Here is a 24,014-nt window from a genome sequence, read left to right as displayed (position 1 = left end):
CGAGGAGGAGGGATGAGGCAGGAGTTAGCAAGCGATACGTGGAATTAGGGGATGATGGGCAGGCGGACAAGGTGGAGAGTTTGTAGAAAGCAGCTGGTGAGTGATAGGTTGGGACAGGAATGGAAAAAAATAGAGGAAGATGTGGAGGAGTTGCATCTCTGTCTCTGTGATAAGTGGGGACATGCGCTTTTAGGGTACACCTTCACCGCAGAAAGTGGGCCACAGACCTCAAAAGATTTAGAAAAGGATTTCCAGAGATCAGGAACACAGCAACGCCTCCAGGGAATTAAAATGTGCTGCTCATGGAGTGGAGCTTGGGGGGTCAGAGATTATACAGAAGAATAAAATTAGGGGCCATGAAAAGGTTTAACTTACATGAAAACACAGAAAGGCCAATTAGGGCGGTGGTGTCTCCTGGAGAGGAACTGCACCAGTCCGTTTCCACGTCTCATCAACCTGGAGCTCTGCAGCATAATCTCCCATGCACGTCCTTCAACTGCCCTTGATTCTCCTGCTACCCATCTTCACTGAAGAGTTCGTAGAGGCTAGTTAACCCATATATCTCTGGGATGTGGAGGTGGCTCTTGTGCCAAGGAGAATGTATAAACTCTACAAGTTTCTCACTGCTGCCAAGGAGAATGTACAAGTGTATAAATTCATGAGAGGAATAGATCGGGCAGATGCACAGAGTCTCTTGCCCAGAGTAGGTGAATCGAGGACCAGAGGACATAGGTTTAAGGTGAAGAGGAAAAGATTTAATAGGAATCCGAGGGGTGATTTTTGCATGCAAAGGGTGGTGGGGGTATGGAACAAGCTGCCAGAGGAGGTAGTTAAGGCCAGGACTATCCCAACGTTTAAGAAACAGACAGTACATGCATAGTACAAGAAGATAACTGCAGATGCTGGTACAAATCGAAGGTATTTATTCACAAAATGCTGGAGTAACTCAGCAGGTCAGGCAGCATCTCGGGAGAGAAGGAATGGGTGACGTTTCGGGTCGAGACCCTTCTTCAGACTTCAGTACATGCATAGGACAGATTTGGAGGGATATGCACCAAACACGGGCAGGTGGTACTGGGACATGTTGCCCAGTGTGGTCTAGTTGGGCCGAAGGGCCTGTTTCCACACTGGATCACTCTTTGACTCTACACTGATGGAATTCGAGGTCAGGATTGGTAAATTGGAAATAAAGATCAGTAGGGACGGTTGTGAGTTTAGAGAGGCAGTTGGGGGTGAACGATCCAGTTTTGGGCAGTGAGCAGGGTGGGGTCAGGCTGTCAGCGTGGTTCCATTGGTGGGAGACAAGCAGTCTGACGGTTCCAGGGCTGGTGGAAGTGGGAATGTGGGTAGTAGATGGAGTTTGAAGGGGAGGGTGGAAGGAGGAGGTGCATCTGCTTGAGAAAGAGCGACTCTCTCTGCTTTGTGCCCCACCAGGAACCTGCTGCATCATCTCCCTCTGCACCTGTGTGGCCGGCATTAACTTCGAACTCTCCCGCTTCCCGCGCCACATGTACGGCCTTCCCGAGGACATCAGCCACGGCTACGGCTGGTCCATGTTCTGCGCCTGGGGCGGGCTGGGCCTCACACTGCTGGCCGGGTTCCTGTGCACGCTGGCCCCGTCCCTCAGCACACCGCACACGACCGTACACAAGCCGCGGGTGGAGAATGGCACTATGTGACCGAGGGAGCGGAGCCAGCCCGCCCCGCGGGGCCTCGGGCGGCCTGGTGAGAAACGTTTCAATACTTCCACGCTGTTTTATTGAATGTAATTTAGTAGAATGACTTGTGATAAGGAGCATTAAAAACTCGAAGAAAACATCTCTCATTAAAGCCTTGAAACCCTCGCCCTGCATTGAGGGCGTACAGTTTTGATACAACTCACCGCGTCAGAGTCCCGGGCTCCCAGACAAGTGCACCTCCCTCCCTCTCGCCTGGAGGGGAGGCAGGTCTGTGATCAGCCCGGCCTCGTGTTTTGTAAAGCGGACGTCACCGAATTGAACCACAACTGCATTCATTTGTACAAAGACCGAAATATCTTTTTTTCCCCGCTGTACAGAATTCCACTGCTGTAAATTGCACTGCGTTTGTTTCGTTTGTTAGATCTTGCTGTAAATTGCACCGTTTCTGTCTTTTCTTTTGGGTTGGATCCGATCTTTTGGTTAGATCAGTTGGAAATGCATTTTTGTAAATAAAAACACATTGGAGATTAAAATGAAACGATTGGCAGAAGTTTGAGGCGCCATGCACTGTGCGGCCTCTCGTCCACTGTCCACACACAGTAGGGTGCCCAGTGCTGGGGTTGGGGTTGGGCGACGGCCGTCCGTGGCTGTGGGCTGGTGACAGCGTGGAGTAGACAGGGCCAATGGCAGAGAGAACAGCCAGACCGGGGCCAGGGTAAATCGGACCTCAGCTCACTCATGTTATCCAAGAGAAACTGCTGACACTGAAACCACCTGCCAGCCTCATATCTTGCACACATCCCACAGCCCAGGTCAATGTGTAGAGTTGTTTAACAAACGTGTCCAACCATTTGAAACCAATAAAATAGAGCACTGGCGGTCAAAATAAGCTATCTTTCATTGAATCTTTTAGCTGGTTGAAACATTCACATGCATTTGCACTGGTAAAATAGCAGGATCGCGCTAATTGGGTGAAGGCCACTATTTACTGGAGAGAAGGAATGGGCGACATTTTGGGTCGAGACCCTTCTTCAGACTGATCAGAGATGCTGCCTGCCCCGCTGAGTTACTCCAGCATTTTGTGTCTACCGTCGATTTAAACCAGCATCTGCAGTTCTTTTCTACATTGCTATTTACTCAGTTCTGTATCTGCTACCTGCCCTGGGAGGTGTGCTTGCAAGATCGGTGAAGGTTCCTGCCTAAGTCACTGGTGGCAAGGCCAATTAGTCTGCATGTCAATGTACTGAGAGGCAAAGTTCCATCCAACCCCTAGCCCCCTTTTAAAAGTCATCCAACAATGATTATCAGCAGTAAGGACAGTATTACCAAACCATCCAATTGCAGGAAGCAATGTGGCAGGGCTGATGTCCATGTCATTCACAGGCTGAATCACAATACACATTTTCAAGTGGGACTGGCCAATTGGGTTGGAGAAGCAGTGACATTTATGCTGGAAAATTGATGGGGGGGGAGGTAAACAAAAGGGCTGCAGAGGAATGATTGGGAACGGTACCTTGGGAACCCCAGAGTAGTTGGAAATTGGAACTTAAGGGGAAGGGAATGAGTATCCTTGTGTTCTGAGGGGAGGGGTTGGGAATGGGTAACAGGTTCTGAGGGGTGTAACGGTAATGATTATGGGAAAGGGTCGTATAAGATTGGGTTCTGTGGGGGTGGGAATGGGCGAGGTTAACGGTTGCAGGAAAGGGGGTTCAGAAATATAATGTGGGGTTAATGGGATGGGATGTTAGGGAGGGAACTGGAATGTGACACTTGGAGTGGGGACTCGGAAACACTGGGGTTGGGGCGGGAGGGGTTTGCACGAGGTAAAATTTGGGGCCACAGGAAGGGTTTGAAATGGGTAAAAGTAAGCGTGGGTGAGGGGATGGAATAGGTAACATTGGGGGTTATGTGGAGTGAATAGGTCACTGACCAGATGTTTTTTAAAGTTTAATTTTCAATGGGTGCACGTTGAAGGCAATAGACTATAACACACTTTCTGAACCGTGTCAGTCCTTCCATTCCATCCAACCAATTTTTAAAAATGAATTACCAGATGTCAGTGGCTGCCACAAAGCTGGGCCAACAGCTCCTCCATGTAACAGAGGAGGTAATGCAGGTAAAGAGAGACACATCACGTTAACCCTGGGGGAGGCTTGCTATCTAACCTTTTGATGTGCCCTAGCGACCTAGGTCAAATTAAAGTGGTTGGCCCTTCACTCCAAACCCTTGCCCAATTCACAAATTCTGTGGTAGCTCAGCCCCACCACCTTCCCCTTATCAATATCCCAAGTTTCTTCACTTCTCACCTTGGACGAAAGAAACAGTGTTTCTCAGCCGTTGATCCAACCTCTCCTCCACTCCGTCTCTGCCTCACGTTGGCAGGTTTTAACTTTAGTCACCAGTCTTGCTGCCTCCTCCATCTACTGCGCTTTGTTCATGGTGCCACGTCATTTCTCGAGGAAGCATGCAGCCCTGGATGTGCGAGTCTGTGTACTGTATTCAACTCAGTGCAGTGCTACCTGTATTTGGTGCAATGTAAAATATTGTGATGTCCATTTAGATGTATTGTTTCCATGGATTGAGCAAGAAAGGAAGTGATCTTATTGGGGGGGGGGGGGGGGGGGTGTTTGAAACTGTAATATACACACTGAACATTCAGTTGGTCAATAATAAAAACATTATTACAAGATAGTACTTTGCAGATTCATTCCAGTTACAAGTGTGGCTGTGTTTATTCTCTGAGCTGGGTGGAGCCCTCTCTCATCCATGAAAGTGCAGGTCTCAACACTGCTTTCATGGTTACTGCAGGCTCACGCTGGGCACAATGATTCTAAGCAAGCACCATGACCCTAACTAAGCTGACTCAGACTCAAGAGGGGAGCAGAGATTAAAGGCACACAGCATGGAAACAGCTTCAGCCCACTGGGTCTGTGGCAAACCATCCATTTACATCACCCTACCCCACAACAACTTCCCCCCAAGCCTATCAATTACCCATGCACTAGAGGCAAGTCACAGTAACCACAGCAATCGGGAATGTGGGGGGACACTGGAGCATCCTGGAGAAACCCACACGGTCGCTGGGAAAACATGCAGACTCCACACAGAGAGCACCCAAAGTCAAGATTAAACTGGGTCACTGAAGCAGGCTGATGGATATTGAAAAGCAGGGTTATGGGTGGTAGGATGTTAAGAGGTTGCCGATTGAACTGTTAACATTGGAACGGGTACAGGGAGCTTAGGGGCATTATGGAAACAGCAGCACCAGATTATATGAGGGGGACAATGTTTAAGATGGGCAGCGCAGCACTGATTCATACACGAGGATTGGGAGTGGGACAATGGGTGACTGAGAAAGGAAGATCAGTGGAATGCACACAGGAGCCTGGGTTACAACATTAACAGTAAAGCTGGAACAGCTGTGGCAGCCTACTCTAAAGTGGCACCATACCAACTGACAGACAAGCAACATTAAGTATTTTATGGAATAAAATCTCAATCAGAATATACAGATTCTGAGTCCACCGTCAAGCGATGAGTCTGAATGGGTGCAAACATCACACCTCCTTGACCCTGGCCGTGTTGGGCTGGGAATACAGGCACTGCCCTGCTCCCAGATCCCACACCGATATCGACAACAAGCCAATTCCAGGGTATTCAGCAGCAGCAGGGAGTGCCTGCAATGAGATCCGAGAATTGGCACTGAAGTGCCACTGAAAGTGTTTACCAAAGACCGGTGTTTCTATGTGCGCTAACACTGTCTAAAACTGAAAACATTCCTGTTAAATCACACCACACACCTTCCTTTATAACATCCCATCAGGTTTTTGCATCGACACTCCTGTCACAACCAGCTTTAAAATAATCTTACAGCTCAGGCTGTTCAGCCCATCATATCCTGCCTGGTCTTTTTCTTGTCCCAGGCTCCGGGTAGTCCCCCCCCCCCACCCCCAAAGTCCTGCAAGCTGCTGCTTTACAGGTGGAAACAGCTGACAGTAGTAAAGCCCCTGAAACCATCCCTCCCCAACTCAATCCCTAGACAGTATCGATAGTCACAGAAAAATGCATTGCAGCCATGAGTGAGGCAGAAAGAACACCTAAACAGCAAAGATAAGAGAACACAGTGGAAGCAAGGTGGTTTTGTCAATTCATCTTGGAAAGGCCTAAAAGGACAGTAATAATACATGGGGACAGGGTTTCAAATACCTCACAACAAACTGGCCAGAAGAGGCAGGTAGAGGAGACAGAGCTACCCCTAACTTGCAGTGAATCGGAGGATTTGCTACTGTAATGGCACAAAAAGTAGAGAACATTAAAGTACTGGACTATCTGGACTACAATGATCATGGCATGTCTTAAAACAATGACTGATGAAAGTAGATAGATGACAAAATTAAGGTAGACTGAAGAGTCAACCCTGACGGGCTAAGAAATGATGGAAAATAAAACACAAATGGCAAGCAATGATACAGAAGAGGGGAAACAGCAGAGGGGAAAATGTTTAATCACAATCAAGATAAAACCAAGACAGAAAATTTAAGTTTAGGATCAAAATATATTGCCTTACAAACAAGGGCAACCTAACAACCAGTGAAATACAATGACAGACTGTAGACTCTGGAATCTGGAGCAAAAAAGAAAACTGCTATCGAATGCTGCCTGACGCACTGAGTTCCTCCATCAGTTTGTTTTTAGTAAACGAAATAGGATGGATCAATAAGGAAATGAAAAGACACGGGTAACAAATAAGCAGATAGGAGAGTATAGAGATTAGAAGATTACTTAATCACAAAGGAAGAAAACAGATCTGAAGTAATGAAAACAAAATCAAAATTGTAAAATATATTGCAGGAAAGTTTGGGTGTGAACAGGATAAAGTCAATGAAGAACGAACTGCCTTTTAGTTTCTCTTTGCTCATGCTGGTCAATAAGGGATATAGAGTCCATAAATATTCAATATCACTTTTTACTATGGAGACATCAATGTATATGTAATCAGAAAATAAAATTAGAAGTCATGCAACTGCCTTTAAAATGTAGAAATATTAATTAATCACTCAGAAGAAAAAAATTGCTCGAGCATTAAAATAACCTAACTGGTCGAACATTACAGGTACTGTTAGATATAGGAGTTGTGCCGAAGAGTGGGAGATAGTCGTATTTAAAACAGGAGATTGAACATATACAGTGAACTACAAAGCTGTCAGTTTAACGACAGCAGTAATAGATAGGAAGATAGAAAATAAAGACTTGCCCACACTGAAAAATCTTGCTTAACAGACCTGTGAAATTCTTGGAGGCCACGTGGTGATTGCATTAAGTGTACCTTAGTAAATTTCCAAAGGCCTACAACAACAGACAACTGAATAACATCAAAGAGTGTGTAATTTAGGGGGGCAGAAAGTCCGCTTGGGTGTAAGACTGAAGCAAAGTAAAGGGCAGTTGGTTAGGGCAGCACATTGTGCAAGCGGGCATCAATAATCCTGGTGACAGCACCTTTCACAGTTTGTGGCCATGGTTCAAACGTAGAATGAAACCATAACTTCATAATTCATGTGTATAAAATCATGCGAGGAATAAATCGAGTGGACGCACACAGAGTCTCTTGCCCAGAGTAGGTGAATCGAGGACCAGAGGACGTTGGTTTAAGGTGAAGAGGAAAAGATTTAATATGAATCAGAGGGGTAAAGTTTTCACACAAAGGGTGTTGGGTGTATGGAACAAGTTGCCAGAGGAGGTAGTTGAGGCTGGGACTATCCCAACATTTAAGAAACATGGTACATGGATAGGACAGGTTTGGAGAGATAGGGACCAAATGCAGGCAGGTGGGACTAGTGTAGCTGGGATATGTTGGCCAGTGTGGGCAAGTTGGGCCGAAGGGCCTATTGCCACACTGTATCACTCTCTGGAACCAACTTGGGGACATGGTCAGTTGGATGATGACTGCAGCAAACTAGACTTCAACATATTTGTAGAGTGAATTCTAGTGAATTTTAGTTAGTGAATTTCAGCACAGATGTTGACCTCTGGTTAGAAAACTAAAGTCATAAGAATCTAAATGCAATTTAGAATAAAATGAGGGTGCCAGAGCACACACCACTCCTCACAGTAACATCAGTAAATGATATAACTCTGGTAACAAACCAAATACGGGTTTATTAATGGGTTTTTTCTGCTGTGCCTTATTACACTAGGGTTTATTACAAGGGATGGGAGTGAAATTATGGTAAACTTGGTCAGACTTTCATTCAGCCAACTAGTTTGATTAAGCAACGGTTGTCAAGATTCCTGACCAGGGTGCGATGAGATCAATTACGCCCTACCCCAATATGAGAATATCATTTGAGGTCAGTATAGTCACCTTCTAGCTAGGTTCCTTGTGGAACTAGAGGTTCAGGAGCATTAGTGGAGCCCTCATCAGTGACCAGGCAGCTGATGATAGTTAATGCTGCTCCTCTCTGGCAAACCAAGGGGCTAATGCTGTCCTAGTAACCATGAGAATTGGAGGGGGAGGGGAAAAATACTAGCCCTATTCTGGTAAGTATTGGTGTTTCATCTCACCCAGCTTCCAGCTAGGAGCCTGGAATGTTAATGCTGAAATGTTGCACCCATTAGTATTAATGCCTTCGCTGCCTCAAACAAGAAACAAAAGGGGTGTTGCTACCAACCCACCCCATCGCCACCACACAAGATGCTCAATGCCACCCCACCTAACCAGACTGATTAATTTTAATGCCGCTCCTCCAATGACTGGGTCAGGTTCATGCAGTCCCTCCCTTGACCGCAGGACTGACATGGGCCAATGGTGCAACCCCATCCAAGCAAGACGCCTACTTCATTCTTGAGCTGGGTTGTGAAAATATCCTGGTGAGATAACTAGCAGCCAGCACCAAAACAACCAGCCCTCGAGGTTCCCATTCATGCTGGTGTCTACGTCCTTCCATTTGTCAAGCTCAGCAACACTGGCCATCGGGTCACTGAGCTCTAGAAGTGGAGCAGAACCCATCACCTCAAGCGCTCGTTATTCCTCCATATTCAACATCGAAGGAACATCCTGGGAAAAGGTGGAGAACCAGGCAACAGGTGGACAGTATTTCTGCTCCAACCCCCAGCCACACCAATGATAGCTGTAAATCTGTTGTTAATGCTGTACACCAGATGGGACCCAATACTGTCACACCCTGACTGCGAGATTCATTAACACTGTGTAGAGGCAAACTCCCGATACATCACCGACCAGGCTTGGCCACAATTAACATAGAAAAATGCAGTTTATTTAGTCTAAGTGAAGAGCTTGCATGTTTACAGAACAGTCCCCAGTAGGCCACACCTACACGAGGCCTCGACATCCCTTGCTCACCGCTGACACTGATGTCACGTTACCCTAAGCGTAATATTGTAGGTTGGCCTTTTTCTTGGCCTGGACCTCCAGGATGCCCTCCATGTAGTCCTCATGAGTGAGTTCCGTTGCTTTTCTGCGCAGAGCAATCATCCCCTGTAAGATTAAAAGAATACCAGCTAAGGAAACCCACAAATCTGCCAGCTAGAGAAAACTCGCTACAAATTCAGCCTCCAGGGCATGAATCATACAGCTCAAGGTACATGGCAAGGTCGACCTGGTGGCGTTGGGAGGCTTACCATTGTATGCAAGTCTGTCATCAGTACCAAGTGTTAGATCTACACTCTCCAGAGTTGAAAGGGGAGGGTAACTGTAATTTATTCTTCTGGAAGAACTGACTGCGATGGCTCCACAATGAAAATACTTGAAGTAACTGCACCATACAAGCGCGAGTGTAGTTCAGCAAGAGCCTTTCATGGGAATACAAATCTGTGGGCAGGGCATGTTTTACTTCAGCCAGCAAAGTCCTCAGGCTGGGGCCTTCAGTGGGGCAAGGAGCATCATTGTATTTGAAAACGAATAGAGGATTAAAAATCCCATGTCTATTTCAGAAAAGACAAAGCGCTGGAATAATTCAACAGATCAGGCAGCATCTCTGGAGACCATGGATAGGAGACCTTTCGGGTTGGGACCCTTCTTCAGACTTCAAATCTGAAGATCTCGACCCCAAAGGTCTCTTATCCATGTTCTCCAAACATGCTGCCTGACCTGCTGAGGTATATTCTACCACTCACCTACAAGCTGGAGGCATTTTACAGTGGCCATTCAACCTACCAGCACCTTTTTGGAACGTGGGGGGAAACCAGGGCACCCGGTGGAAACCCACACAATCACAGCAAACCATAAAGACCCCTTCATTAGCCACTATATAACTGAAGACAAAAGGTTGATAGCTTTGGATATTTAAAGAATGTAGACCAAGTGGACCCGTTGGGCCCAAACCTTTCCTGCATTGGTGCAGCAACCTATTCTCCCCCTTTCCTCTTCCTCACCCCCCACTCCCCCCTCCCTTCCCCTCCATCCCCCTCAACCCCCCCCCCCTATCCTCCCTCCTCCCCTCCCTCCCTAGGAGATAGATTTAAACTTTAAAATGTGATTAACTTTTAAAATATAACACGATTTCAATGAAACTTCTTCCAGCACTAAAGGGACGCGGTGAATAAGGTGGGCTTAAAATTGTCGCACTATCGTGTACCGTTTTGGCTGTAGATTAGGACCAAACAAACGAGAGTTTTAGTATATGGAAGATAAGGTTACTGCAAAATGCAGCACTAGGTAAATGTTCAACCTTGATCTTAATGAATGGCAGAACAGGCACAAGGAAATGAATAATCCAGTCCTGTTTCAAGTTCTTATATTCGTACAGGAAGTGCTGCCAGGTTTATACTGCTCTTTGAAATCGTCTTTATCCCAACATATCTGCTCGGAGGTATACTCACTGCTTCCACACACACAGCCTTGCACTGAGCTCCATTAAAGTCATCGGTACATCGAGACAACTCTTCATAGTTCACGTCAGGGCTGCAGAACAATAACAAGGAATTAACAATAACCTGCGACTAAAAATGAGATGCCACCACTTTGTCTTAATAATTAAGCTATCGCAGCTGGATTACTTTGCATGCACACCTCGACAATATTACCTACCACGTCCAATATGGTACACGGTTGCGTTCCTAAATACCCATTAGATCAGTTTGAGACTGGCTAGATATGATACAGGACAGAGAAACCATGAAAAGGCTAATAAAGTGAGATTAACCTCTTCTAGTTCATGGGTTCCAACAGATCGGCTTACCTCACGTTCATCTTCCTTGAGTGAATCTGCATGATTCTTGCACGTGCCTCTTCGTTGGGCATTGGGAACTCAATCTTACGGTCAAGTCTGCCTGATCTCAGCAAGGCTGGATCGAGGATATCCACCCGATTGGTGGCAGCAATCACCTGGAGGGGTGAAAGCAGAGAGAGCTGGTCATACCCAGACAACAAAGGGAGGTCACACAGGTACATTCCTGGCTCCAGCACACCCTGCTCATGCCCAACAAACCCTTCGCATCACGGTTGAGTACTCCTGAAATAAATAGATCAAGGTGACCCACTTCCATCTCCATTCCAAGAAGCTAGGCCCTGCGTGCCTTCCACTAATTGCAAGGGTTATTGCTGCAAAATAGGTAATCGCGGTTTAGTTTAGAGATACAGTGTGGAGACAGGCCCACAGGGTCCACGCCGACCAGCGATCCCCCGCACATTAACACTATCCTACACACACGCTAGGGACAATTTTTACATTTACCAAGCCAATTAACCTACATACCTATACGTCTTTGGAGTGTGGGAGGAAACTGAAGATCTCGGAGAAAACCCACGCAGGTCAGGGGAAAACAGACAAGCCCATAGATGGGATCAAACCCGGGTCTCCGGCGCTGCATTCGCTGTTAGGCAGCTACTCTACCGTTGTGCCACCGTGCCGCTCTAAGTGTTAATGCACTTCTTTTCCCCATGCTCACCTTGACAAGTGTATTTGGCTGGAAACCATCTAGCTGATTGAGCAGCTCCAACATTGTCCGCTGAACCTCCCGGTCACCAGCCTTCTCACTGTCAAACCTGCAGGGAAAGAGAAAACCCAAATGTTACCCAATGATCTTCCTCAGGCAGTATTTCACTCACACCACTCACTGCTGCTGCCGACATACTGCCTTCAACCCCAACCGTATCAGGGGAAGTACATTACACAACCTCTCCAGCAGGTAGGATCTCTGTTCTCAAATCCTCAACAGAACATCTCCCATCATTTTTAATAGAACACCGACACGCCATAGTACGAAAGTGATTAATAGACAATAGGTGCAGGAGGAGGCCCTTCGAGCCAGTACCGCCATTCAATGTGATCATGGCTGATCATTCTCAATCAGTACCCCGTTCCTGCCTTCTCCCCATAACCCCTGACTCCGCTATCCTTAAGAGCTCTATCTAGCTCTCTCTTGAATGCATTCGGAGAATTGGCTCCCACTGCCTTCTGAGGCAGAGAATTCCACAGATTCACAAGTCTCTGACTGAAAAAGCTTTTCCTCATCTCAGTTCTAAATGGCCTACCCCTTATTCTTAAACTGTGGCCTCTTGTTCTGGACTCCCCCAACATTGGGAACATGTTTCCTGCCTCTAACGTGTCCAACCCCTTAATAATCTTATACGTTTCGATAAGATCCCCTCTCATCCTTCTAAATTCCAGTCTTTCAACATATGAGTCCCGCCATTCCGGGAATTAACCTAGTAAACCTAGGCTGCACGCCCTCAATAGCAAGAATATCCTTCCTCAAATTTGGAGACCAAAACTGCACACAGTACTCCAGGTGCAGTCACACTAGGGCCCTGTACAACTGCAGAATGACATCTTTGCTCCTATACTCAACTCCCTAAACTAAACTACGATTAAATGCTCACACATGCCCCCAAACAGAAAATAGCAGTGCTTCACACCCAATGGATAGTGTGAACTAAAGTGAAACTGAAAGAATCAGGAAACCCTCTCTGCTACCCCGCATTCACACAGGGAGACAACACGAACGGCCAATCAGTTCACTCACCGCTTTGTTCCAATGGCATCCAGCTCGTCGATAAAGATAATGGATGGAGCCTTCTCCTTTGCCAAGGCAAATGCATCACGAACCAGCTTTGCACCATCCCCAATAAACATCTGAACCAGCTGTGGCCCGGCCAATTTCAAAAAAGTTGCCTACAATGAGCAGGGGATCACAAGATCAAAGCGCGTGAAATGCTTCTGTTGCACCATCCAATAAAATGCAACCCGGTCAGATAGAGAACGAATCCTCTGCTGTCACCAAACTACTCAGGCAGGTTACAAAGTAAAGAAGTTACAATTGTAGTCTCCTCTGTGATTACTTAGGGTGGCAACATCACAGCTTACATACAGGTGCCCCTCAGCTTACGACGGGGTTCCGTTCAGAGAAACCCATCGCAAACCGAAAATATTGTACGTCGAAATGCATTTAATACGCCCGATCACGTGGGTGGAAGCGAGCTGCGGCTCACTATGGGTCGCTACCGTTTGCACCATCGCAGTCGAAATATTGTAAGTCGAAGCATCGTAAGCCAGGGAGCACCTGTACAGAGTACACCTCCCTCGATGCTATTTAAGTGTGTTGTCAGCCCTAGAAAGAGCCACAAGCAATGTGATAATTCATTGTGTGTGATACGAATTATCACATGCGGGCAGCTTGGTGCTCAGATCCAACCTAAATAAGCCTGTGAAATCAATTACCAGAGATACAGCTCCATTTCCACTGTAAGGGGAGCACTAATAATGAGACCACAACTGAGGGGGAAACAATAGCAGAAAAATCACCAGTGCCACTCACACTAACGCATTAACCAGATCATATCACCAACTGCATGTCAGTGAAGACCACGACCTCAAATGCAGTACAGATCATGGTGCACTGGGTAAGCAGTGATCCCTGCTGTCCTGTTTGCTTCTGAGATTTGGGTTGCTGACAGCAGACACTCTGAAACACTGGTGGATACCAATTACACAGCTTCTGTGAAGTCCACTGGAAAGATAAGTGGACCAATGTCAGTGGATCATCCTGGAATTGAGCCTTACTTCAGCCAGCTCTGTTGGCCAAGTCTCATTGTTTACATACCTGAAGCAACACTCACAAAATAGGCACTTTATCCTAATTACCAGATGGACAGAGGAAAGAATTCAAGGATGTATTTAGAAAGGAGGGACATTCTCAGCGACTCCTGGGGACCCTCAGCCCACATCAAAATGCAGGAGCAGCATTCAGGATGGTATCAGGAACCAACAGCTGAGGTCCAGTACAAATGAGGAAGCGGTCAAGCATCTCTTGCCTCCCTTGTCCCACCACCCCTCCCCCCATTGATTACCACATTGACCTCAGAACACACAGAAATGGAGTGGAAGCAAGTTACCAGGGAGCATGTCCAGAACTCTCCCTCACAGAAACATGGCTTAGGCACTCACCTTAGTCTGGGCAGCACAGGCTCTGGCCAGCAGGGTCTTGCCTGTTCCTGGCGGTCCATACATCAGAACACCTTTGGGAGGCTGAATCCCCAGGTTCTCAAACTTCTCCTTGTGATTCATGGGAAGGACAATGGCTTCAACCAGCTGCAAGAGGGAGGTGCCAGGATCATTATCGAAAGTCACTCATTCTCTTACGCACTCAAACAATCGCAATGCACTCTCAATTTGGCCCTCTGCCCCAAAATACATCTGTTCTTCTGAACCCAACTCTCCGTTAATACAAGTTCCCATGGAACCAAATAGGAACTTGGGGCCTGTAGCTCCTAGTATTGTGTGCATGGTACTCTTCCCTCCTAACCCAAGCCATCCCAATCACCAGGCCATCACACCGCTATTCATCTCCCACTCAGGAGCCCTTGGCTTTACTGCTCCAGTAATGCAGGCAGGACAGGACATCAACAACTGTGGACAGTGACTAACCTCCTGAATCTGCTTGTCCAAGCCACCAACATCACTGTACTGCTCAGTTGGTCGTTCATCCACCTCCATGGCCTTGACTCGAGAGTCATACTCTGTTGGCAGTGTCTCCAGAATCAGGTAGGAATCCTTGTTCACACCCTGGAAGGAAAGGCTGGATATTACACTGACAACACACACGAAACAGCCTCACACTGAAGGTCACTGCATAGAGATCAGGGACATTTGTAGCCCCACAAGATTCTGAGGGCAGGAATTTGGCACACACAATACATGGAAAGTTAAATCAAGTTGTAAAACAAGTAAAAGCAGAGAGAATTTAAAACAGAGTAACAAGGGTCATAAACTCACCACCAGATCACCTGGCTTCAGTTTCTCTGCATCAACTAGTCCAATCACCGGTAAGAAATAGGTCTGTAAAAGACAAAATAACACTGTTTTGGTTCAGATCAGCCAAAACCAACTGACACATGGCTAGCTAGAGATAAACTCAAAATGTTGGAGTAACTCAGTGGGACAGGCAGCATCTCTGGAGCAAATGGGCAGGTGACATTTCAGATCGGGGCCCTTCTTCAGGCCCAAAACGTCACCTATCTATTTTCTCTATGGATGCTGCCTGGCCCACTGAATCACATCCAACATTTTGTGTATATCTTTGGTGTAAACCAGCATTTGCAGTTCATTTTTTATTACATAGCTTGCTAGCTTCTCCCTGGAGCAGCATGGTCAGTGTCAGCCTGGTTTGTATATTTCACACCTGGCCACTCTGTTAGCATTCCAGACCAAACAAGGGTGAGGTGTTGCACTTTGGGAGGTTGAATGTAAGGGGACGGTATAAAGTATATAGAGCAAGAGTTGGAATAATGGGCTTGCTCTGGCATGTTTAGGAGTGGTGAAAGAGTTGTTGTTGTTGTTCATCCTTCGGGTTGGAAGATGACCATGACTTCACTTTTCGGCCGCTGATTGGGATCGCCGCCAGCCGCGGTGTGTACACTGGCCACGGTTGAAGTCATGACTTGCGCTTGACTTGGATTCAAGTGAGGGGGAGTTGCACAGATCGTCGGCCTCACTCTCTCGTCCTGGCCTATCGGGTTCCAGCAGCAAGACATAGTCGGGACGGCTGGGGACAGGTCAGGATGCAGTGGATGGTCAGAAGTGTCCTACGTATCTCACTCTGCCCTGTTTGCGCTCCACGACGCTTTGCTGGGATCGTCTTTCTGCCCGTTGAACCTTCTGGTGGTTTCCTCCGCGCAATCCGCCAAACCCAGGCTTCACGTGCTAGGTAGACAAGCCCTAAAGCCGCTGGAACCAACAACTTGCCGACTGTACATGTGGCATGCACACAAGACAGTGGAGACATCGTGGGGGCGGGGTCGTCCAACACCCGTACAAGTCCCATTTAGGACTTGCCCACTGTTAGTGTTAGTGTTAGTAGTTATGGGCTTTATGCGGATATTGCCAGGACTTGAGGGCCTGTGCTATAGGGAGAGGTTCGGCAGGCTCGGACTTTATTCCTTGGAGCACAGGGGGGTGAGGGGTGATCTAATAAAGATGTATGATCATAAGGGGAATAGATAGGGTAAATGCACAGTCTTTTACCTAGAATAGGGGAATCAAGAACCAGAGGACACGGGTTTAAGGTGAGAAGGGAAAGATTTAATAAGAACCCGAGAGGTAACTTTTTCCACACCGAGGGGGGTGGTTATATGGAATGAGCTGCCAGAGGAGGTAATTGAGGCAGGTACTATAACAACATTTAAAAGACATTTGGATAGGGATAGGAAAGGTTTAGTGGGATATAGGCCAAATGTGGGCAGGTGGGATTAGTGTAGACAGGTCATCCTGGTCGACACTGGCATGTTGTGCCGAAGGACCTGGTTCAATGCTGTATGACTATGTCTAGACAATCCTTTCTCATGCCACCACATTCTCAGGTTACACCACATAGTAAACTTGAACTGTGCTCACCTCCCAAGTTGCCCTGCATGTGTATTACAGAAACACTATCTTCTGAAAATAGTCCCCGCACAGCTATTACATCCTCAAACCTTCAGACCCACTCACCTGACGGGTAGATGTTTTGATCACAGCGCACTTCCCTTTCCGTTGCGAATCCAGATCAACGTTGGCGCCATCCTCCTCCTGATCATTTGGATCAACATCCAACAACTGAGAGACATTGAAGGAGATATAGTGAGTGGAATCCTAAACTCATTCTGCTCAACCCACCACAGCCAAGGCCCCATAACCGCCCACACCCTTCATCTTAGGCACTTGAATGTGATCATGAATGCTGCAGTGTGGGAGAGGTGTCTTTTCAGATGTGTGAAGTTTACCAGCAGGAGGGGTTGACAGTTTGATGCCCGAGAGAGAAGCAGCTTGCATTATTCCTGTGCACCATGGAAGGCAGGAGGTGCAGAAGAATGGGTTTGGTTCTTCCTTCCATGTCCGAACATTGTGGGTTCCCACTCAACACAACCCTAGATCTGTGCTGAGAAAGTGATGCACTCTGAAAGGAGGTTCTCTTTGAAAAATATTACTTATTCGATCATAAGGCAAGAGGCAAGCCCAGCATTTATTGCTCATCCCTCATTCCTCTGGTCAGAGACAATTAACAGTCAATTACATTGGCGGGCCTAGAACCCCAGACTTGCCAGATTTGGTAAGGACAGTACATTCAAAGACATGAATAAACCAGGCAACAAGCCAGCATGGTAAAATTCCAACAATCCCTTATGCACATGTTTGGAAATTCTGATGGTTCAATATCTGTCTCACCTGATTCGGTTTCCTGCACTCCCTTTAAACTCACTAGGACCCCTTTCTCCACTATAAGCTCATGATCATGTTCACAGCTGCTACAGGGAGATGTGAACTCTAGCTAACTCAGAAGTCAAAGCTTCCGTCTATTCGGTTGACAAACTGGCTATGGTTAATCAAGGTCTCGTTTACCCTCTCAGGTCCCCTTGAGGGACCATGCTCCAAAGTGCCATCACCTGAGGTACTTCAGAATCAGAGCGTGTTGGGATCCTTAACATTAGCTTAACAGTACAGCTAGTGTACTTACCTCAATCACATTGGAGACCAAGTACGGCAGGGTCTTGTTGACTTTGATCTTCTCACTGTTCTCCTTGATTTTGTCTTTCATGGCCTGCAGCTCATGTGTGACTCTCAGCACCTCACTCTTCATGATCTGCCAAGCACACAGTTTATATCAAGTCCAGGCACGCTGCACAGAGATCACTCCTCATCCTTGCAATAATCCATAGAACAAACACAAAGCCAATGTTTTTTAATCTGAAATGTTAACTCTGTTTCCTTTCCCATGGACTCTGTTTGACCCAATGTTCATTTCCAAAATGTATTTTTAAATATAGCCAGCATGCACAGGCTAAGGTCAACTCAATTATATCAGGGTAGCGTTTGACAATAGACAATAGACAATAGGTGCAGGAGGAGGCCATTCGGCCCTTCGAGCCAGCACCGCCATTCAATGTGATCATGGCTGATCATTCTCAATCAGTACCCCGTTCCTGCCTTCTCCCCATACCCCCTGACTCCGCTATCCTTAAGAGCTCTATCTAGCTCTCTCTTGAATGCATTCAGAGAATTGCTCTCCACTGCCTTCTGAGGCAGAGAATTCCACAGATTCACAACTCTCTGACTGAAAAAGTTTTTCCTCATCTCAGTTCTAAATGGCCTACCCCTTATTCATAAACTGTGGCCCCTTATTCTGGACTCCCCCAACATTGGGAACATGTTTCCTGCCTCTAACGTGTCCAACCCCTTAATAATCTTATACGTTTCGATAAGATCTCCTCTCATCCTTCTAAATTCCAGTGTATACAAGCCTAGTCGCTCCAGTCTTTCAAGATATGACAGTCCCGCCATTCCGGGAATTAACCTAGTAAACCTACGCTGCACACCCTCAATAGCAAGAATATCCTTCCTCAAATTTGGAGACCAAAACTGCACACAGTACTCCAGGTGCGGTCTCACTAGTGCCCTGTACAACTGCAGAAGGACCTCTTTGCTCCTATACTCAACTCCTCTTGTTATGAAGGCCAACATTCCATTGGCACTAGTGCTTTCATCAATCAACGTACAGGAATCGGGTCATAATGTTACAGATGTAGAATCTGTCAGTAAGGCCACCTTGGAGTAATGTGTACAGTTCTGGTCACCCTGCTATTAGAAGAACGTCATTAAACTGGTACGGGTGCAAAAAAGATCCACAAGGACATTACCGGGTCTGGAGGATTTGAGTTATAGGGGGTGTCTGGAAAGAGTCATAAGCACGGAAACAGGCCCTTTGGGCCAACTCATCCACACCAAGATGACCCATCTAAACTAGTCCTATTTCCCAGCATTTGGCCCATTCAACTGTTCCTATACATAGGCTAGGTCTTGTTTCCCTGGAGCAATGAAGGCTAAGGGGTGGACTTATGGAGATATATAAGATCATGGGGTATAGAGAAGGTGAATAGTTACAGTCATTTCCCCAGGGTAGGGGTGTCTAAAGCAAAAGATTATAGGGGAAAAATGCAAAAGGGACCCAAGGGGCGACTTTTCCCCCACAGAGGATGGTGCGTATATAGAACACGCTGCCAAAGACGTGCGACAGCCAAGTACAAGTCCGATATTTAAAAGACACTTAGACAGGTACATGGACATGAAAGGTTTAGACGGATATATATGCCACCATGTCAAACCCTGATAGATCTTGTGTTTGAATAAGGCCACTCCTCATTCTTCTAAACTCCAAGGAATACCGAGCCAAAATGTCCTAGCCTTTCCCGACAGGAAGGAGAATGAGACCAGTGGTCTCCAATGTGGAGTCTGGTTATGGCAGATTCCTTTGACTGCAGAACTATTTAATGATTTGGCTGAGGGGAAACATACTCGTTCTGTCAACCAGGAAACCACTAATCTTTGGAAAGCTCCAGGCTCTGATGGGCACCTGTCAGCACCCTTTTCCTCTGCAGAACTTTCTTCTGTCATCTCTCAAGTGAAATGTGGAAAAGCCCAGGGTCCTAATAACATCCCCCCAGAATTCCTGAAACACTGCGGTCCTAAATGCCTGGTCAGGCTGTGAGTTCTACTCCTCTTGCCTCATTGGTCAGTCCATTCCGAAGATCTGGCGGAAAGCCACCGTCATTGCGCTACCAAAACCAAACAAGTCTACGGACGACCCAAGGGACTATCGGCCCATCTCACTCCTCTGTGTCCCTTACAAGCTCCTCGAACGGCGTCTCCTGGCCCGGCTAGACCCAATCGTCGACCCTCAACTACCTGCTGAACAAGTCATCGTGGAAGCTGCACCATCCATCAAATAGTCAAGCTGACCTATGACATCAAAGACAGTTTCGAAAAGGGTCACTAGGTGGGCATCATACTGGTGGACCTCACCACCACCTATGATGCAGTGTGGCACCAGGGTTTGATCTTGAAGCTCCTCCGCACCATCCCTGACCATCATTTAGTGCGGTCCCTTGCCAACCGCAGTTTTGCACTCAAGACCAGCGACGGACAATCTAGCCGACTGCGACGCCTAAGAAACGGAGTCCCCCAAGGCTCGGTACTGGCCCCCATGCTCTTCAACCTCTATATCAGCGATCTGCCACACACGACCTCACGCCAGTATGGATACGCAGATGACTTGGCCCTAATGCACTCGGACAGGAGTTGGTCAACTGTTGAGGATGTGCTCTCGGCGGATATGGAACTTGTCGCGGGCTACCTTAAGACCTGGAGACTAAAACTGAGTGTGGCAAAAACCACCACAACAGCCTTTCACCTGAACAACAAATAAGCTCAACGCCAGCTAACCGTCACCCTCAATGGGTCACCCCTACCCTACAACCCATTTCCCACATACCTCGGCGTGAAACTAGATCGGCAGCTGACCTACAAGCAACACCTTGAAGCTCTCCGTGCTAAAGTCTCGGCTCGGAACAACCTCCTGCATTGCTTGGCTGGATCGCCAAGGGGCGCCAGGACATCTACTCTCCAAACCAGTGCTCTTGCACTCGTGTACAGCGCCGCTGAGTACGCTGCCCCAGCATGGTGCCTCAGCGCTCATATTAACAAGCTAGATGCCATCCTCAACGACACCATGTGGATCATCACCGGCTGCCTACGCCCTACTCCGACGGATCTCCTGCCAGTGCTCACAGGTATCGCACCTGCCAAGCTTTACAGAGAGTTCTTCACTCATAGGCTGGTGTGCAAGGCCCCATCGGACGCCAAACATCCTTTGCACCACCTCGCCCAGGATTCACAGCAACTGGGACCTCAACGCCTGTCATCTCGTCGCCCCTTCTTCCGTCATGCAGCGGCCCTCTATGGCTCTGGTTTCAATATACTAGGAGCACGGAGAACCAACTGGGAACAGACTTCGCGACCTCCTCAATTCACTGTCGCACCGAACATCACAGCCCCACCCGGCTCGGACACGCCCCGCAAAGAGTGGGTCGCCCTGAACCGGCTCCGCACAGGGGTCAGCCGGTTCAACGCCAACGTGCATCGTTGGGGGTTGCGTTCATCAGCAGCCTGATCATCATCAGTGCTGGTGCAGGATTCCCAAAAAGTTAATCTGCAAGTCAAATTAGAAGTAAAGAAAGCAAACTCAATGCTAGCATTCATTTCAAGAGGGCTTGTATACAAACCCAGGGGTGTAATGTTGAGGCTCTATAAGGTGCTGGTAAGACCGCATTTGGAATATTGTGAGTAATTATGGGCACCATATCTGAGGAAGGATGTGCTGGCTCTGGATTGGATCCAGAGAAGGTTTACAAGAATGATCCCAGGAATGAGGTCAACCTATGATGAACGTTTGTCAGCACTGGGCCTGTACTCGCTGGAGTTTAGAAGAATAAGGGATGACCTCATTGAAGCACACAGAATAGTGAAAGGCTTGGATAGAGTGGATGTGGAGAGGAAGTTTCCAATAGTGGAAGAGTCTAGGGTCAGAGGTCACAGCCTCAGAATTAAAGTACTTTCTTTTAGGAAGGAGATGAGGAGAAATGTCTTTAGTCAGAGGGTGGTGAATCTGTGGAATTCTTTGCCGCAGAAGGCTGGGGAGGCCAAGTCAGTGGATATTTTTAAGGCAGAGATAGATAGAATCTTGATTAGTACAGATGTCAGAGGTTATGGGGAGAAGGCAGGAGAATGGGACTAGGAGGGAGAGATAGATCAGCTATGATTGAATGGCAGGGTAGACTTGATGGCCTGAATGGCCTAAATCTACTCCTATTCCTTATGATCTTATGAACCAATCGGGAGTTTTACCTTGATCTCACTGTCCAGCAGTCGTGTGCGCTGAACAATCTCCTCAGTGGACATTTTAAGCACCTCTTCGCCAATGCCATCCTTTAAAAACAAAACAAAACAACCATTAGGGAAGTCAGGGCACAACAGACAAGCAGGCACTGAATATTTATTCATATATTTATACTCAAATTCGGTAAACACATTACCGCCAGTCTCTTTTTCACTCCCACACCACCTGCACCGTCAGTCACTCTCCCCCCACATTCCCACCCTCTAGACTCCCACTCCCTCCATTCACATTCCCCTTTCAACCATTATTTTCAGTACCATTTCCCCCTCCCTCCATTGCCCCCACATTTCCTCTCCTGCACTGTAATCCCACACCAACCCCCCGGATTTTCCAGTCCCCTCCACTTATTTTTCCCCATATTCACTGACTTTGCCTCCAACTATTTATCTGATCTCATGTTTTCTTTTCCACATTTCCATACCCTCTCCCCGACTCTCAATGTTCTATTTCCTTCCTTTCCCCAGCGCCTCTATATCCCCACAGCCCCTGCTATGAACCTTCACACCGCCTTATGTTCACAATCCCCCCTCCTTCCCCTTTCCCCCACCCACCTCCCCTTCTCCCTCCCCTCTCCCACCCCTCCTCCCTCTCCCACCCCCTCCCCTTTTCCCCCTCCCCTCTCCTCCCCTCCCTCCCTCTCCCTTTTCCCCCTCCCCTCTCCTCCCCCCCCTCCCTCTCCTTCTCCCCCTCCCTCTCCTTCTCCCCCTCCCTCTCCTTCTCCCCCTCCCTCCCCTTCTCCCCCTCCACCCCCTCTCCCTCCCTCTCCCCCCCTCCCTCTTCCCTTCTCCCCCTTCCCCCTCTCTCCCCCCTCCTCCCCCCTTCTCCCTCTCTCCCCCCATCTCCCCCCTTCTCCCCCCTTCTCCCCCTCTCCCTCCCTCCCTCACTCACTCACCTCCACCTCATCCCACACCGACCGGTCGTTGAGCGACGCCATGTTTCCCGCTGCCGCTGCTGCTCTCTCAGTTCTGGGCCGCACTTTCGTCCCCGCACCTTGCGGGATGCGCTACCCCGGGGATCGCTGCCAACGGCGCGGAGTCCCGGCCACTGTACAGACCTCGCTGCTCGAACCGGCCCCACCACCTTCCGTTACCTCTACGACCCAGAGCGGGCGGCGAATGTGCGAGTGGCCGGGCCGAGCGGGCGGGCCGGGTCTGCGTGAGCGGGTGACGCGGCAGAAAGTGCTGAGTGTTGGTGTGGGCGGCGCCATCTTTGTGCGGGGCAGGAGGGCGCTGTCAGTCACCCGCCCGGCCCCGGCCCCGCCCCCACCAGGCAACATGTCCCCACCAAAGGCCCCACCCCCACCAGGCAACATGTCCCCACCAAAGGCCCTGACCCAGCCCCCACCCCCACCAGGTAACATGTCCCCACTAAAGGCCCCGCCCCCACCAGGCAACATGTCCCCACCAAAGGCCCCGCCCCATCCCCACCAGGCAACATGTCCCCACCATAGGCCCCGCCCCACCCCCACCAGGCAACATGTCCCCACCATAGGCCCCACCCCGGCCCCGCCCCCACCAGGCAACATGTCCCCACCATAGGCCCCGCCCCCACCAGGCAACATGTCCCCACCAAAGGCCCCGTCCCACCCCCACCAGGCAATATGTCCCCACCAAAGGCCCTGACCCAACCCCCACCAGGTAACATGTCCCCACCAAAGGCCCCGCCCCACCCCCACCAGGCAACATGTCCCCACCAAAGGCCCACCCCCACCAGGCAACATGTCCCCACCAAAAGGGGCGGCACGGTAGCGCAGCGGTAGAGTTTACAGCGAATGCAGCGCCGGAGACTCAGGTTCGATCCTGACTACGGGTGCTGCACTGTAAGGAGTTTGTACGTTCTCCCCGTGACCTGCGTGGGTTTTCTCCGAGATCTTCGGTTTCCTCCCACACTCCAAAGACGTACAGGTATGTAGGTTAATTGGCTGGGTAAATGTAAAAATTGTCCCTAGTGGGTGTAGGATAGTGTTAGTGTGCGGGGATGCTGGGCGGCACGGACTTGGTGGGCCGAAAAGGCCTGTTTTCGGCTGTATATATATGATAAAAGCCCCGCCCCCACCCCCACCCCCACCAGGCAACATGTCCCCACCAAAGGCCCCGCCCCACCCCCACCAGG

General features: G+C 48.5%; 3 protein-coding genes across 3 annotated transcripts in view; 2 read left to right on the top strand and 1 right to left on the bottom strand.

The window, feature by feature from the left end:
* tmem276b (transmembrane protein 276b) overlaps nucleotides 1-4,283 on the top strand; it is a 40,683-nt gene extending 36,400 nt beyond the window's left edge. The window contains exons 4-5 of the mRNA XM_078415017.1: nucleotides 1,435-1,725; nucleotides 2,593-4,283. Coding sequence (XP_078271143.1) covers nucleotides 1,435-1,679 — 245 coding nt within the window. The 3' untranslated portion in view covers nucleotides 1,680-1,725; nucleotides 2,593-4,283. The remainder of the gene's footprint in view (nucleotides 1-1,434; nucleotides 1,726-2,592) is intronic.
* Nucleotides 1-24,014, top strand: part of LOC144602214 (oxysterols receptor LXR-alpha-like) — a 442,571-nt gene that overhangs the window by 414,915 nt on the left and 3,642 nt on the right. The gene's annotated exons all lie outside the window — the stretch shown is intronic.
* On the bottom strand, nucleotides 8,932-23,092 carry psmc3 (proteasome 26S subunit, ATPase 3). The gene is made up of 12 exons (XM_078415012.1): nucleotides 22,795-23,092; nucleotides 21,851-21,931; nucleotides 17,628-17,753; nucleotides 16,625-16,729; nucleotides 14,912-14,974; nucleotides 14,564-14,701; nucleotides 14,084-14,227; nucleotides 12,663-12,811; nucleotides 11,586-11,682; nucleotides 10,877-11,022; nucleotides 10,518-10,599; nucleotides 8,932-9,174 (listed from the first exon to the last, which is right to left on the bottom strand). Exons 1-12 carry the CDS (start codon nucleotides 22,834-22,836, stop codon nucleotides 9,064-9,066), a joined length of 1,284 nt encoding a protein of 427 aa, XP_078271138.1. The 5' UTR covers nucleotides 22,837-23,092; the 3' UTR covers nucleotides 8,932-9,063.

Source organism: Rhinoraja longicauda, chromosome 18 (assembly GCF_053455715.1).
Source record: "Rhinoraja longicauda isolate Sanriku21f chromosome 18, sRhiLon1.1, whole genome shotgun sequence".
NCBI classification, from domain to species: domain Eukaryota; kingdom Metazoa; phylum Chordata; class Chondrichthyes; order Rajiformes; family Arhynchobatidae; genus Rhinoraja; species Rhinoraja longicauda.
The sequence above is the reverse complement of the archived record's forward strand: the minus strand, read 5'-3'. Positions and strand labels throughout refer to the sequence as shown.